This window comes from Ambystoma mexicanum, chromosome 12 (assembly GCF_040938575.1).
Source record: "Ambystoma mexicanum isolate Mex_15411 chromosome 12, UKY_AmexF1_1, whole genome shotgun sequence".
In the NCBI taxonomy this organism is placed as follows: domain Eukaryota; kingdom Metazoa; phylum Chordata; class Amphibia; order Caudata; family Ambystomatidae; genus Ambystoma; species Ambystoma mexicanum.
Window position 1 is genome coordinate 818,195,305 of NC_090936.1, and position 18,188 is coordinate 818,213,492.

The following is an 18,188-nucleotide window of genomic DNA, read 5'->3' on the forward strand; positions in this document are numbered from 1 at the left end:
TGAATAATGAGACTTGGATCCAATCAAATACCTTGACATGTGACAATTGATTCTTTCCTTTACATTTAGAGTTTGGAAGAGCACAGTTCCTAACACTTCCATGCTGGCATCCACAATGAGAATAACTTGTTTCCTATATTCATGCCCTCTAAATTAGGAGTACTACAGATTCCTTCCTTTCCCATCCTTGCAGAATTCTCACACTGAGCATCCCATATAAAGTCTTCATTCTTTTAAGTGGCATTCACATTGGTTTGCTGAGTTATGCAAAGTTGTTTACAAACTTACATTTCTCCCAAACCCAACATGGAGTGCACACCTAATGGCTTCCATAGTTTCTTCTTTTGAGGAATATCCTTTGCCATTATTGAGACGCTCCACTTAGACTACTTATTGAGCCAAAATGTATATTTCTTTGCTTTAATAGTTAATACTTTGGTGCCCAACTTGATAAGATAGCATGTGATGTAGCATTGAGCTCCACTCGACTTGCCGCCTTCTATATACTAGAATACAATCCTAGAATGCAAGTGTACCTGATATCCATAGTCACCTGTTCTCTCCAATCTAGCACTTCAACACTTTGTATTACAACATAGTTATTCAAAGCAACCATACTGTCTTTGAACTCTAGCAAGGCATACACAACCAATATTGATTTGAGAACCTTGAAATCATTCATGCTTTCAGATGTCAGACCTCTTTAGTCTCTGTTACAGGGCCTTTTCTATAAGATCTTCCCACTTCTGTTTTGAGATGGTGGAATGCAGAGCGCAGCAGCCCACAATAACACAGACTGGAGCATGGTCAATCCATACAATTCATTCTTTTCATCTGAGAACTATCCTCAGTGCAACTCTTGATTGTCATAACGCATTCCTTATTAGAACTGCCATCTTGCAGATTGCCATGAAGTGGTGTCTAATCGTGCAGTTGGACAACTTTTCGTTAATTACACGGCAGTAGTGGGGGTTGGCATAATGGCAAGACATGCCCCAATAGAAGCAATTGATCTTGTCAAACCCATGTTGTGACCATGACTTCCTTTTTTCTTTCCTTTCCATCTTTCCCTTACCTTTCCCCTTTGTGACTTCTAAATTGTTAGGTAACTACAACCTAACTACAACCTGGTAAAGACAATGTTACACTCTCCGTGGCTATTCAGACAACTGGTTCCTTAGAACTTCATGAAATAAATCAATAACAGGTATACAAATCATGTATTGAATATCACTGAAGCAATTTTCTAAAAACAGTAAATGATGTTTATAAACAAATAGTTTGAACTCAATTACAAACAAAATTATCGTACATCTCTGAATTTTGTACAATGTTCACAAAATTGATATATTTCAAATGTTGACGTAAAGTGACAAAATTCATAGGGGCTCATTCTGCGTTTGGCAGTAATAATCGGGGTAATTCTGCCATAGAGGTTTCACTGTTACAACCATTGTGGTCAGTGGATTTACCGTGATAGTATGAGGCAATAGACGTGTAACAATTCACCTTGCGATAACAGGCCAAATTCCAATAGCAAGTGGTAATTCAGCTTACTTTTGGCAGAATTACCATTCCTGCCTTCAAAAATGGAGGATTTACTGAATGGTAATTCCTCCACAAATCTGCATGCAGAAATAGCCTCTCCTTGAAAAGGGGAAGCTGATAGGCGGCCATTTTGAAAAACACAAATCATTGAATATCACCAGATGTAGTAGCCATCCAAGCTAAAATACGTTCCCTGCCATGTTGGGGGAAAATTCCAAAACATGTGTACCAGAAATGAAGCTTCAGAATCCAAAATTCATGGAGGCAGAACTAACGGTACTGGCTTATGGGGTGGTGGCTAATGCAGACATGTTGTATGGGGCTAGTAGCATGAAGATCACCCTGCAGCATAATGCTGCCATCTGGTCAGGGGTCAGTGACAAAGTGGTGGCAGTGGGGACCGTACCCAGGGATGTCAAGGACATGAACGAACGATGGAATGACCTGAAGGCTATGGTGCACGGCCTCCTTGCACACCGTCACTGGGAGACAGCTGCAACAGGAGGAGGACCCATGGCACCCCTGGTCCTGACCCTCTAGGAGGAGATGGTCAGCAGCATCCTAAAACTGGCAGGGCTAGAGCATGTAGGAGCAGCTGAGCCAGAGCTAGCAACCAAACTAAGCCTGGTAAGTGCAATGTGAAACATCAGAATCACAACTTAGAGCACAAGGCCTTCACTGATTGTCAACCTGCTGACTATGGGGCTGGCAATAAAATGCACTATGGTTCATAACAATATTCAGGTCACCTGGTAGTTCACATAGGTAAAAGATTTGGAAAAAATTACTCACATGCGCCAACCTTATTCATAAAGTATTCAAAAGGTGAGTCATACAGATTTTTAAAAAACAAGTTCCAGTTTGTATTTCTAAAGAGAGAGTTTCCAATTCAATTTTGGTTCATAGGTGAGTTATTCAGTTTTTAGATAAATGTATTCCAATTTGTGCTTCCGAAAAAAGAGTTTCCAATTCAATATTGATATTTTTTAAGTTCTTCTTTTATTTTTTTCTCACAATATGTTTGAGAATGGACAAACAAAAAATATAACAAATAATAGTTTTCTGTTAGGTGTTTTCTTCCCACCTTATAGTTTCCACAACGATTACCATGCACAGATCCTTAATACAAATTGGTGTATAGTGTTTGCTTCACACCTTTTTTAAAATATTCACATCAAATAATATGCGCTGATCCTTGGTAATTTGAATTATGCGTCTTTATATTTTTTTCTCCTATATATTTATGTTGACATGTGTTTCCCCATTGAGGCTAACAATGGTTCATCAGGAGAGGAAATATTTTCCAAATTGTGATGCTGAAATATTTCCGGAGGTATTTGCAGTCATCCAAATAGTTTAGGTTGTATCAAGTAAATGATCAGATAAAATTCTTTTTGATAAATATTTGAAGGCATTGCCTTCTGTTCCAATTATGGGTTAAATTGGTCAAAAAGGCTTATTTCTACTCCTTTTAAGCTGTATGAGGGATGCCCTGGACGAGTGAATGGTAGTTCACACCCAAGAACACTTGACATGCAGTGGCAGTAAACATTGTAAAGAAGTATCATAAGTGTAACATATATGTTGCCACAGGTCCCCTTGATGGACCAACAACTCTCCCGTGTATGGGCATGTGGCATGACCTATCACCCTCATACAAAGAGGCATGGGCAAACATTTAACGCAATGTGCCAGAAAGTCATGTGTGGGGCAAATGTCACCTATCCACACACCAACAATTCCCATGAAGGGCTGTGGGGATGTTGCACACATTAGTGAAGGTGTACTCAATGAAACGCTGCAACCAGCCTCCCTGCTATGATAAGCCTCTGTGCCACTAGATATTCCCTTTAGGGCCACGCCACCTGCTGCATTCAGGCAGTTGAGACACATTCACCAATTGGATGGTACAAAGCTCTCATGCCCCTGGTGCCCCATGTGAAACACCCACACTCTTTCCAAGAAGAACGGTATTGGGTGGGTGCTTTAAGAACAACACTGTAATGCAATGCTCAAACAACTCCTTTTGCACATTGGATCTAATGGCATGAGACTTATTTCCTCACAGGAAGCCATGGCTGCCAGGGGGAACAGAAAGGCAGCAGCACAGAAGACACCTCTGGCACTAATACTTCAACCCCAGCACCATCCTCCCGACACACATCCACGGATGCAGGGCAGAGTTCTAGCAGAGCGGGAAAAAGGCAGACAGACTGCATCAGCCACCATAGAGCCTGATGGCCCAACACCAGCTCCGCCTGCCAGCACTGGTGACACAGTGCCATCCCCACCTTCAGCAGCTGTGATGCTGTTGCAACCACCATCACCTCAACCACATCCATATGTGTCTCCACGACAGCCACAGTGGTGACCACCAGCAAAGCTGCATCTATCCCTGTGCTCAGAACACCAGTGTGCCAATGCAAAGCTGTGTGATAATTTTGGCAGTGGACACTGAGGCAAACATTCCCCACACTCATACCTTTGTAAGGGTTCTGCCCCTTCAGATTGACTCTTCCCCACTTCACTCAGTCTCCCATCTCACCACCACATCTTTCCCACATACACTTGGCATCCTCTGCAGTGGCACCATTATCAGAAGAGTGATTCCACGCCTGATGAGGAGAACACTGCAAATGATTGGCCACGTGTATATGCGAGGGACATGCCCCATGACCCACCATCATCAGTGCCCACAACATCACTGGATGTAATAGGGCAAAACCGAGCTAAATTGAGTATAGGCAGGAACGAATGGAGGCCGTCATACAGGAGCAACTGGGGCATGCTAAGGCCATGAGGGGCGCCATTCAGTGTGCCTCAAGAAGGGTGGCCACCGCTGTGGAGCAGAAGAGCAGGAGAGTTACAGATGCCACAACAGCAGTGATAGTCGTGGGCCAAAGGGTGCAAGAGTTGGCAGAGTCAATTTCCTCAGGCAATGAGACGTTGCTCAGTGCAATGATGCTGACTCTCCAGCGCATTCTTTGGGGTAACACAGCCAGCTCCATCCCAGCCACACCCACGGAGGTCTCCCTGCCCAGCAATCCATTAAGGGTCTCCTGGAGGAGAAAGCCCCTTCTCCAGTTGTGACACATTGCTGTTGCAAGAGCCAAAATAAATAGTAGGACCATGCCACAGGCATTGTTTTGGGGATGTGGGGGGTGGGTGGACAAAGGCCTATTGGGGATGTGTGTGGTGGGTGAAAAAGGGATTTTTGGGGATGCAAGTGGTGGGTGGGAAAGGGACTGTTGGGTATGTGGGTGGTGGGTGGGCAAGAGACTGTTGGGAGGTGATTGGTGGGTGGACAAGAGACTGTTCACGTACAATAAAAAACATGACTCCAGCAAATGAGTACAGTAGTCATTGAGTGCACTGAATATTAATATGTGCAGCGATGTTATGTTACAGTGCATACATAGGTGAAATTAAAAAAAAAGATGTGAATTATTTTATGACAGGTGATGCACCCCTCCCTTAAATCCGATTCTGTGTGGCCAATGTCTTCCTTAGGAGACATAGGGACATTCCTCCAAATGCACATGTTGTGCAACATTGCACAGGCCATGACCATCTTCCCCACCTTTTCAGGACCCCACATGAGTGTCCCACCTGTCTAGTGGAGGCAACATAATATTTACTTGAGCAGTCCAAATGTGTGCTAAATGCACACCCTGGTCCGTGCATGTGCCTCATTATACAGCATCTCCTGTGGAGTCACAGGCCTTCTAATGGATATCATTAGCCATGGCACCAGTGAATAGCCTCAGTCACCTGAAATAGGTAAGTGTCATGATTGATGAGGGATGTTTTTGTTATGTACACAGGCCTCGTACATTGCAGCATGTATCAGGTACATTATCAGGAATACAGGGGTTCTCTCTATGCATGACATAAAGGGTATCTAGACCTTACAATGGATGATAGGGGGAGAATGTTGTTAATCCAGCTGCATGGGATTGCCTCCTGTGTTGCCTCCTTTTCACAAGTGCAACAACCCCTTACTGTATTCCATTTCACTTGCCTATTTATTTATGTATTGGCTTTTGTTGAGTGTGCAGCAGCCAGGAGGCATCTTGGCACTGGTTACAGACATTTTATCTTAGTTATGGTTCATTTTTCTTAGTTACAATTACATTGACATTTGCATATTTTTACTTTTCAGAGTCATGATGGAAAGAAGCGACAGAGTGGGATTAGATGAAGAGGGCAGTTTTTCGTTTTTTCCAGAAAGCAAGGAATGAGTTTTCAGCTCTGATGGCAGCCGGTACGGAGTTCCATAATTTGAAGGCTATGTAGGGGACGTCTAACCCTCCAGCTCTGGCTTTATTTATGTGAGGGTTGTGTAGTTGGTTGGCGTAGCGAGTCCTGACTAGTCGTGTGGAGGTGAATTTGGTTATGGTCTCAGATAGATATGAAGGTGCTGTGCAGGTGAGGCATTTGTGGGTGAGAGTGAGGATTTTCAATCTGATGTGTTCTTTTACTGGGAGCCAGTGAGCTTCCTGTCTGGCACGGGTAACGCAGTCTCTTTTTGGGATGCTGAGTGCTGCTGTTAGTGCATTGTTCTGTGTGATGTGGAGTCGGTTAATGTTTTTTGCAGAAATACCTGCTAGGAAGGCATTACAATAGTCCAATCTAGCACCAATGGTTGCTCTGGCTATAGATAGACAGTTGGGTTTGCAGATGTATGGCTTTATTGCATTTATAAGTTTGGTGGTGTGAGCTGAGGCGGAGGAGATGCTCCTACTGCTACTTTGATTTGGAATTGTGCTTGAAATAGTTTGGCAGTCTTGTCAATATCTTTGCTATTGTGATGTGGTTATTGTAAGTGATCATGGGGTATCAGTGCATCCTATGTATCCTACAATTAGGGTAATTTATGTCACTGCTTCTATGGCAGGGTGTGACATGGGCAAAGGGCAGTTCATTCTGAAGTGTAGAGCTTTGTGCTACATGTTGGCTTGCATTATTGAACTAACATACATCATGTTCTTTCATTTTTTTTTTACATGTGTCAAATGTGTATGGCCGTACTCTTGTTCACGTCCCCCTCCCACATTCGCCACTTCACATTCTTTGGCCCACATTGGGCATAGCATTTTCACGGTTGCTACTTACCTAGCATCCACGTATGATGGCCCCTGTGAAAGTCCATGAATGCTGGGCGGGTGCTGTACCATAGGGCCATGGCATCATGTGTTGAACCGGAAAGCGGGTGCAGTAGTGGCTCACTGTCAAATCAGTATTGCATGTTATGTGTATGTTCGTGCAGTGGTACTGCTTTGTGTCACATCATATTTGCTCCTGTGCCTGGGGTGGTACCAAGGCCACATGCATGCAATCCAGTGTGGCAATCACGTTGGGGAGTGTGCTGTGGCATAGAAACATGCCTTGTTGCCATACATCTGCTGTGGGTTTGTGGGCACAGCAATATGATTTGGTGCATGCCACATTATAGCATCAAGTAAATGTGCTAATACTTTAGCAAAAGTTGGCTGCGACATGCCATGTAGCATCCCAAAGCTGTGCTGATATGGACCCGTAGCTAGAAAGGGCAGGATTGTCACCAGCTTCATCAGGTGTGAGATTGTTGTCCTGAACCAGATCCCAATTTGGAGATCTAGCTATATGAGGCTTAGCAGCTCAGTTATGGAGTGCCTATTCAGCTGGTAGAGTGTGGTTATCCGGTCATCCATTATTGTCAGGGTGACGGTCTGAACCATGGTGTGGGTAGTCACCTCATGGCAAGTCTCCTCTGCCTTTTTGGGGCAATCTTCTTAGCAGTTACCACAATAGATGCCTCTCCATCTCAATATATGATATCAAGTTGTGGAGCCCATAATCCATGTCCACTAGGGACTGCATGTTGCTTTCAAGTGGGGTTTGGTGGAAGGTGCAGGCCTTAAATATTCTTTGGGATGCAATTAGATGCATGTGTGGCTTTTTTTCTACACCTGCATTGTAAAATAAACGCAGTTTTGGATGAATTTCTGCCTGTTTTTTGGCAGTAATTCAACAGTATTGCAACTTGTAACTCGGTTGAATTACTTTTGCTTGTTTCAGCCATAATTCTGCCAGTGGTATTACCGCTGGTGTAAATATAACTGGTGTTGTGCTCTTGTAATCTGTCTGTGTGGCAAAAGTGGCAGATTGTCTACCACAACGCCAAACTCACAATGAGCCCTTTAGTGTGTAGATTATAATAAAGATTAATGAACACAGTGATTATGATTTATATAGCAGAACTGTATACAAATCATCAGTAACTATTTTAATACATTGTATAATTATCTCCCATTAACCTTTGTGTAGTGGTATAATAGATTTTTATGCACAATCTTACGAGGCTAGAATACTATAGAGGAAGAAATATCGAATACATAACATCCTGTGAGGTAAAACTGTATGTTAAAAGATTTCCATCAGCCAAATACAGAGATTCGTACATTAAATTCAGACTCAACTGCTTGCCAATGCCAGAAGGACGGAAACTAGGCATCATTGAAGAAGTAAGACATTGTAGATTGTGTGGTGAGGAGTTAGAATCCCTAAAACCCCTGGTACTGCGCTGTCCCAAGATGATGCCTGAGAGGATTGCCCAATTTCGTATCTTTATAAATGTGCTGTATGCAGTGATATCATCAGAATTTCCGTACAGGCTTATGATAGCCAACGATCTATCACTCATGTTATCTCTAATTCAATCTATCATGAGATTGAAAGGGTAATGGCTTTAGCTCATCTAGAGTGCAAAATGGCACATAACAAGCAAATGTATCAGCCAAAACCCTTGGAACTTCGATGGCTGTTTTGTTTCTATTTCCCCATCCTTTTCTTTTCTCTCTGCTCCTTTTTAATTTTTAGTTATCATCTCATTCACCTTATGTTGCTATGATAGCCTACAATAGGAATTACTGCTGATAGCCTAGAATAGGAATTACTGCTGATAGCCTACAATAGGAATTACTGCGGATAGCCTACAATAGGAATTACTGCTAATAGCCTACAATAGGAATTACTGCTGATAGCCTACAATAGGAATTACTGCTGATAGCCTACAATAGGAATTACTGCTGATAGCCTACAATAGGAATTACTGCTGATAGCCTACAATAGGAATTACTGCTGCTGATGCACATGCCACAAGGATTGTAAAAGATGCAGAGAAACATTAGAATATGATGCTTTTTTTTTCTTTTAAACTTGATGTATAGGATAATGTAAGAAGTTATTATGATTAATGTAAATGTACTTTGTGCACTAAACATATTTATTTTAAATAAAAAATAAATGATTTTAATCATAAGGTAAACTCAGCTGCATCACTGGCCTCAGACTCACCCAACTCTATACTTTCCTTGCATCAAATAATGTAATTTTTCAAATGCCTTAAACAAAAGAAAAAGCTAATGTGTATTTTCTAGCAGTGGTGTCTTAATAACTGTGTCTCATAATTTTCTGTAATACATGTTTACAAGATAGTAAATGAATAACACACCTACATAGTTATGTGCTCAACAGGTTAACCAACTATAATTATGTAGTCTTTTTGTTTGGAATCCCATTCTTTAAAGGATACTTAATGCTAATTTCCCAAAGAACATCCAAGTATGGTGGCAAGGCAACAACGGCACTGGTATCTCTACCGGCACCGTTGCTACCGTACCGCCACACTACGAGTTCTGCTGGCGGGGGCCCTTGCAGCCACCAGGTCTGACCTGGTGGCTGAACCCGGCCCCCGCGAGCAGAACATGATGGTAGTACCGCTACCGTTAATAACAGTACCGGTGCTGCCACCCTCCCCATTCCCATTGAGCCCTATGGGGCTCGAATGGGAATGGGGATGTACCGGGCCGGCACCCATGAAAGGTCAATTACCGAATCCGGCTGGGCCAGAATAGCCTGGTAATTGCCCATTCCTGGGTGCCAGAACTAGATGTGAGTTTGGAGGTAGCCTTGACAGTTTTTCCAGCAAGACTACCTCTTACCTCGTAATGAGGCCCATTGTGTCTGAAAAAGAAATAACAAGGATGCTATGCTATGCTATTTTACTATGGTACAGGGCCAATCTGTATTGATATAAAATCAGTAATTGTAATCTACCTACATAATCACATAACTTTCCCAAGTTGTTTCTTTTTTAGTACTCAAGAAAACCACACTGAACAAAATCCAGCATTATTTTCATACAATGTTTAACTTCCATATAACATTTACTGTTATTCATTGAAAAGGGTGTCTGCAAGCAAATGTGGACTTGAGCTGACAACCAATGGACAACCAAGAGGGGGTATGTAAGAAGGCCACCTTGTTAGCCATGACGGTGTGTGGGGTACAGCGGGGGCATGGATTCACAACTTGCTTCCTGATGTTGGGGTGCATGTAGTCGGTATGTTATAGGAGGTTCCCCTAGTCCCCACACAAAATCAGGGGTCTATAGCTGCCATGTGAAGGATAGTATCACTTCCAAAATCCTGAATTAGCCCACGTGTAAGGCCTGCACATTCTATACCATCCACAGTCATGCAGGCCTGCAGTATGAGAAAATGGGAACTCCTGGCTCTTTAAATAAGTTAGTATGTGAAGGAGAAGTCACTAACCCATCCATGGTTCTGTGGATTGAGGGGAAAGAAAGGGAAACTGGAATGCAAGGGATATTTGCTCTCAATGGTGACATTGCCCACAAGCAGGGGCCAAAGGCCTTGCTTGGCCTGCTCAGATGCAAGCACCAGAGTTTGCCAAGCATGTGTGTGAGTAGTAAATTGAAGATGGCAGGCTCACATATTATAGACATTTGTCGAGCAAAGTCACTACTATTTTTCCTTAGCATTTTCAATAAAACAAATATTTTGATAAGTAGATATAGTCAGTGGTTGGCCTAATTTTCTGTACACAATGTACCATTGAATTTGAATCAACTCCAAAAATATACTTCTCAGTACTTACTTGTCTATTCCATAGACCCAGGCAACTGCAATATTTTCTAATATCACCACAATCAGAAGGGGCAACGTGGCTGAATAATCATCAAACATGGTCACAAAATAATTTCCAGAACGTTGTACGAAGATCAATCCAATACAAAATGCAGACAGGCAGCACCCAACTTGAATAAAAAAGGAATAAAATAAGAACATGGTCATAGAAAACATTTTACTAATCATACATGGCAAGAATTTGAACGACAAGTGTGTGGGGAGCCACAGCCAAACATTGACCAGAAAACATACACAAAAGTTAATATTTTGTTTGGGGAACTTCAAATAAAGCAGTTCAATATACAATTATGTCTCAACACACAAGTTCAAATGGAAATTGAATAATGTTGAAAAGAAACAGGTGTGATTCATGAAAGTAAGTAAATATCAGCATGATATATATGATTAAGAATGCAAGTGTAGACAACACGCCAGGTTACCTCAGACAGATACTTCATCTGAAAAGGTCAGTGGATTCACAATCTGCAACCCATCCAAGGCTTTGCCCAGGAACATGAACCTCCTTCCACTGTATATACATGTCACTGTTTTCTTATCCTCCACAAAGAAATGAACATACTCTTCTTCAATCCACACAACACAGAAAGGATATAGTACTTCATTACAAGTTTGGTGGTGCAGGAAACAAGTGCTGATAATTTCATTACTGTCAATTTTTGTGGTGGTAACAGAATTACCACTGTTTTCCTGAACCTCCACATTATAGATTTGGATTCATTTAACACTGGCACAGTTACCATATGAAAAATCTGACGATTTCTTGAACGCAATTAGTGGATTCACTGCCAGCTGGTTCTGGAGGTAAATCTTCAACTTTGCCTCCAAACATGGGTGGATTTACTGCATGGTTATTCCGATTGGTGGTAAATCCACCAAAAATCCCATGGAGGCTTCATAAATGGGAAAGAATACATCCCTCCTTACCACCACTTTTAATCCCATGGTAACGTCACAGGACAAAGTGGAAGTATTGGTAATCAAGTTTGGTGGTTATTAAACTAAAAAGGAAAATGCCCAAGTATCTGGACTGCTAAGAGAGATTTACCTCACTACAAAACTAAGGTAAGGGTGTTTGTCTATTGTACAAGTGAAAAACTAACCAATATCTGATTCTACCACTGTGGAAAAACAACATAAAAGCTTTGCCCATCCAAGGTTTTGGTAATATCGATCTGGATAATTTTCTCAGTTCCAAGTACAATGTTCAATGTCAATTCACCAAAGAAGACTCTTCAACTCCCCGTTTAACATCCTAAGGAAAAGTTGCAAGTCTTAATATAAATCCAAAGTTGTATATAATTGTGATGGAGGGATGTTTCCTTGATTGCTTTTCAACCTGTTTGGTTGTTTCCCTCTTGGCTTTTGATGTGCTTGTTTGAAGCATTCAGGTTTGCTTCTACTCAGATAATGTACAATGTGACTTGTTTCAATAAAGTTCTCCCGACCCCTCTGATTCTCTAGCTCGGGATATCTCTTTGGCCCTGGCCAATGTTCCAGACTCTGGTTCATAGGGCCCCCGTAACCCATTCTGGCGTCCTGCTGTCTTCCTTCCACTCACCTCCCTCTGCCCTGGGCAACCCTTGTATCTCTGTTACCGTCGAGTCTGCTCCAGTGGGATAGTGTCTCACATATTCGGAGCAGAGGATTCATTCCTCCATGTGATCCTCATTACAGCATTGTGCTGCGGGCCACCAATGCATCCCAGCTTCAGGGGAGACAGTCCTTCCATTCCAGTGTCGGTCATGGCTTCCTTATTACTTTCGCTGCGTGCCTTCTGGTGTCTTTCCTGTTTCCCCTCCTTCCCCAATGCTACTAGTGGCTCCGTGGGACAGCATGGTTCTGCCCCTTCAGGACGTTCTCATGTCAGAGGCTTACACCTTCATGTAGGATTATTCTCCTTGTTTCTAGTTTACTCGTCTGTTTATTACTGCCTCTGTATTTGAAAGGGGTGTGTCATTCCTCTTTGACAGTTGACTTCAAGGGGAATCCAGCATTACTTGAAGCCAAAGACATTTAAGCAATGCCACTATTCGTTGGATTCAAAACCGAAGTAACATCAGTCTATTAAATTCCCATATAGGCAGACAGTGTATTTGTATTTATTTGTATTTATTAGATTTTATGTAGCGCTTTACACCAAAGCGCTTTACATTACAACAAGAATACATTAGAAGCATAAGCACCGAACTTGTGTCAAATAATCCAAAACAGTATGCTGTTCAATTTGCTGAGAACTATGGGATAAACCAGGATGGGGTAAAAGCAAGCGGGAAGTCATAAGGAGCAATCCGGAGGGGGGAAGAAGGTGTGATTGTAAGGAGGAGCAGAAGGAATAGTAAGAGGAGATGGAGTACAGAGGGAGAGATAGCGAGTTCCAATGTAGAGGGGCAAGGAGCTGAAAGGAACGGGAAGGGGCACAAGGTGAGGGAGGAACAGTGAGAAAGAAGAGGTCAGCAGAGCGCAAGGGGCGAGAAGGGGCGTAGAAAGAGAGGAGGGAAGAAAGGTAGGGAAGGGCAAGATCATGAAGAGATTTAAAAACGAGACAGACGAAGTTGAATTTAAGTTTTGAGTGAAAGAGAAGCCAAACAAGAGAGGAAAGGGAAGAGGAGATGGAGTCATGAGGAAAGAGGTGGCAAAGAGTACAGATAGTGAGTGATAGAGGGATTTAAGGGGGGGCGAGGTGAGAGGCAGGCAGGTCAAAGAGGAGAGTAGAACAGTAGAATAGACGTGAAAAGATAAGGGAAGAAATTAAGAGTTTGGTAGCGTGTAAGGTGAGGGAGGATTAGATTTTGCAGACATTGTAGAGGTGGTAGCGATAGGCTCGGGAGGTAAGAGAGATGTGGTGAGAAAAGGAGAGGTTGGAGTCGAAGTGGAGGCCTAGATTGCAGGCAGAGGCAGAAATGGGGAGATTAGTAGGGGGAAAGGGAATAAAAGGAGGGGGAGAGGGAGAAGGAAGTGTGTTGGCAGGTAAGAAGAAGACCTCAGTCTTGTCTGAGTTTAGGGAGAGAAAGTGGGAAGACATCCAATTTTTTTTTCTGTTTTATAGTTTTTATTGAAGTATATCATGTACAGATATAAATTCATTATATCTACAGCAAAATGCAGTAATCCATTGACTACAAAACCACTTAATGATCAACAGTTAAACAAATGTTGCTATATATAAAGGTTAAGAGTATTCGGCTAGAGTACTGACTAGCAATAGAAAGATTGTAATAAGGCTCACTTAAACCACAATGAAGTATAGCCATATGTTATGTGCAACTTAGTGTGGAAACAATTCTGCATCCTTATATGTAGAAATGGGGGAGGACAAACGCATGACAAACACATGACAAACACGAGAAGAGGGGAGAGATTGGGGAAAGGGGGCCCATTTGACATAACAGACCTTATTTATACATTTAATCATTCCTCAATGATCATTTCAGATCCTATTAGAGCCACAATATCTGCACTTCAATTATTTTTATTCCCACATGTAAACTCTCCAAAAAAATGCCTATCCCCTTTTCTATGGCATAATAGTAAGATTCTGATTAATAACAGAACCCTATACAGAAAAACATGGGTGAAAAAGGGCATTAGATTCATACAACAAATCACTAACAGGTCAACCATACTTTCTTTTCAACTGCTTAAAACTCAGTTCTCCATTCCCAATACAGAATACAATTTTTATAACAAATTAGTTAACTCTTGCTTAGATGCACTTCATACCTCCTCCAATGATATTTTAACACCGAATGCCTTTAGACTGCTTCAACTTACAATGCCCACTGACACTAAAGCGTCAAAATTCTACAACATTCTCAGCACTTCACTAGAGTTATGTACAATTCGTCACAAATGGGAAGAAGACTTTGGCCACACCTTAGATGATAACACATGGTCTATGATTTTTTCTAGAATTAAACATATCTCCACCTCGGCGAATATATCTCAGCATTTCTTCTTCTTTATACACAGAGCATTCATTACACCTACTAAACTATGTTTATCCAAGATTAAGAACAATGACAACTGCTGGTCATGTGGAGATCCCTCTGCATCATTTATGCATTTGTTCTTTTGGTGTCCCTATACTTTTAAGTTTTGGCAACAAGTGTGGAAGTATCTAAGAGCTATTTTTTTCACAGACATTCCACTTTCTTTCATGAATATTGTTTTAGGAAACCTCGCTATTAACACCGACTTACCAACAGGTGCTGCTAAGCTATATGATCTCTTTATTTCTCTTGCTCTGAAAAGTATAACTGCTAATTGGAAAAACTCACGTTCATTGTGCATCAAAAGCTGGTGGAATAACATTTGTCTCACACAACGGATGGAATTGTGCATGGCTAACAATCTCAATGCTATACCTAAATACAATGCTAAATGGTCATTTTTCATTTGTTATCTTGATCACTTCAATGCAACCACACATGGAAGGTGATTTTGCCTAATGTATAACACCCCTTGTATGCTCCAAAGATCTGTTAACATATGAATATTACACCTGATACGTTATTGAATATTTATATTAATCGCAAAAGACATCCAATTTTTGATAGCTGTGCGGCAGGAAGAGAGTTTAAGGTGGATGTCAGGAGTGAAGGAAGAGAAGGAGAGGAAAAGTTAGGTGTTATCAGCATAGAAATGGTAAAATATACCAAAGGAAGAGATGATGGGGGCGAGATAGGAGGTGTAGAGTGAGAAGAGGAAAGGACCAAGCACAGAGCCTCGGGGAACGCCGAAGTCGAAGGAGTGAGTATGGGAGAAACGGCTGCCCCAAGAGACAGCAAAATAACGGTTGGAGAGGTAGGAGGAGATCCAGTTGAGAACAGAGCCTTGGAGACCAAAAGAAAAAAGAGTATTGAGGAGTAAGGGGTGATCAATGGTGTCAAAGGCAGCATAGAGGTCTAGGAGAATGAGAACAGAGGATTGCTTAGAGTAGTGCGCAGAAAGGAATGAGTTGAGAACGGAGGTGAAAGCAGTTTCAGTGGAATGTTAGGGTGGAATCCGGATTGTTGATAGGGAGTTTTATTCTTGATAGGATTCTGTATACTTGATAGAGAGCTCCTTATAAGAATGAGAGTTGTTATCCCTTAGACAGGAGTCACTCTCAGTGAGGTACAACTTTCTCAGCCCTTTAGTGATGTTTTGCTTAGCAGGCTCACCTCACTAGACACAACGGGGTGGCTCCCCCAGGGGAGAATTGACACCTAGTCCAGATTTGTCACATACTGCTGATGTTCATAATGTAATTCATTTACTTTATCAGCTAACTAATAACCTCCAGAACATCAATCATAAGCAGCTAGTTCTCAATAATTGTTTTATTTAACATGCATACTTGGTTACAAATTAAGCTACTGCATTTATACAATATAAAAATTAGAAAACATTCATTTTATATGAGCTTATTCATTGCATCTCATAAAACAGTTTGTCTTTTAAAAAAAAAATAATGACACCAAACCCATATCTGTAGGACATACAATGACCTCAAGTTAAAGCGTTACACAAAAAAAGCTACACAAAATCGTCACTTATACACAAATTCATCAGTGAATAAACCTCAAACGCCTTAAGAATTGCATATTTGTACAGAATACCATTCAAGCGGGCTAAATGTGGAATAGAGTGACACCAGAACCATGTCTGTAGGACATACGATGACCCCAATTTCAAGCGTTACAAAAGTCAATACATAAAAACATTGATGAATTTATATTATAGGGTTGATTTCAATGATCCATCTTCTACAAAAGGGAACAATTGTCAACCAAAACATACATATAAAAAATATAAGACTGACAGGGTAATTCATAGAATTTCGCAGAAAAGTGTCGCAAGCGGCTGGCGCAGAGTGTCCGCGTGCGATTGACTGCGCCAGGCACGTGCGCTAAAACCGATTTCCGCGCACAGCGTATTCATGGATTTTAGGCTTCCAAACCAGCCATGGCGCAGAGAATCGCAGCGACCCTGCAGCAGCGCCAGTAACGCCCCCAAGAACACCCTCGCGCAAGGAAAAGCCATCAAAATCGCTAAATCATCGCAAAGGGCTGCGCTAACCCTGGACCAGTTCACCGGGCTGGCAAACAGCAAACGCCAAGCGGGGAACGTGTATTGCAGGGGTGCGCGGGAAGTTCCACACGCGACTGGCCCCGTGCAAGCAGGGTACGTGTATTTCAGGGGTGCGCAGGAAGTTCCACACGCGATTTCTGCAGGGTACGTGCATTTCAGGGGTGCGTGGGAAGTTCCACACGCGAATGGGCCAGTGCGAGCAGGGTACGTGTATTCCATGGGTGCGCGGGAAGTTCAACACGCGATTCCATCAGGGTACGTGTATTTCAGGGGTGCGCGGGAAGTTCCACACGTGATTGTCCCAGTGCGAGCAGGGTACGTGTATTTCAGGGGTGCGCGGGAAGTTCCACACGCGATAGTCCCAGTGCGAGCAGGGTACGTGTATTTCAGGGCTGCGCGGGAAGTTCCACACGCGATTGTCCCAGTGCGAGCAGGGTACGTGTATTTCAGGGGTGCGCGGGAAGTTGCACACGCGATTTCAGCAGGGAATGTGTATTTCAGGGGTTCTGGGGAGTACTACACGTGAATTGGCCGTGTGGGTCCTCCCAGGTGTACGCTCCACAACCTCCACGGCCCCTGCAGGCAGCCCACACCACGGGGGACTACCCTGCACCCCTGCTCATGTCCCGCAGGCAGCCCATCCACCATGGGCATGCCCCCAGCCAACCCACATGTCACCTTGCACTACTGATCAACAATGCATGTCTCCCATCACCCCCACCCCCCAGCCACCAGGGGCACCCACCACCAGGCCCCCACTCATGTCTCCCACCACCCCCACCCCCCTGCCACCATGGGCAGCCCCCACCAGGCCCCCACTCATGTCTCCCACCACCCCCACCACCAGCAGTGCAGGGGCAGCCTCCACCAGGCCCCCACCCATGTCTCCCACCACCCCCACCCCCCAGCAGTGCAGGGGCACCCTCCACCAGGCCCCCACTCATGTCTCCCACCACCCACTCCCCCCAGCAGTGCAGGGGCAGCCTCCACCAGGCCCCCACCCATGTCTCCCACCACCCCCACCTCCCAGCAGTGCAGGGGCACCCTCCACCAGGCCCCCACTCATGTCTCCCACCACCCCCACCCCCCTGCCACCATGGGCAGCCCCCACCAGGCCCCCACTCATGTCTCCCACCACCCCCACCCCCCAGCAGTGGAGGGGCACCCTCCACCAGGCCCCCACTCATGTCTCCCACCACCCCCACCCCCCTGCCACCATGGGCAGCCCCCACCAGGCCCCCACTCATGTCTCCCACCACCCCCACCCCCCAGCAGTGCAGGGGCAGCCTCCACCAGGCCCCCACTCATGTCTCCCACCACCCCCACCCCCCAGCAGTGCAGGGGCAGCCTCCACCAGGCCCCCACCCATGTCTCCCACCACCCCCACCCCCCAGCAGTGCAGGGGCACCCTCCACCAGGCCCCCACTCATGTCTCCCACCACCCCCACCCCCCTGCCACCATGGGCAGCCCCCACCAGGCCCCCACTCATGTCTCCCACCACCCCCACCCCCCAGCAGTGGAGGGGCACCCCCCACCAGGCCCCCACTCATGTCTCCCACCACCCCCACCCC

At 44.0% G+C, this 18,188-nt stretch overlaps 1 protein-coding gene across 1 annotated transcript in view; it reads right to left on the bottom strand.

Annotated features, from left to right (window-relative positions):
• SLC6A15 (solute carrier family 6 member 15) overlaps positions 1–18,188 on the bottom strand; it is a 778,634-nt gene that overhangs the window by 119,317 nt on the left and 641,129 nt on the right. The window contains exon 10 of the mRNA XM_069629318.1: positions 10,492–10,651. Coding sequence (XP_069485419.1) covers positions 10,492–10,651 — 160 coding nt within the window. The remainder of the gene's footprint in view (positions 1–10,491; positions 10,652–18,188) is intronic.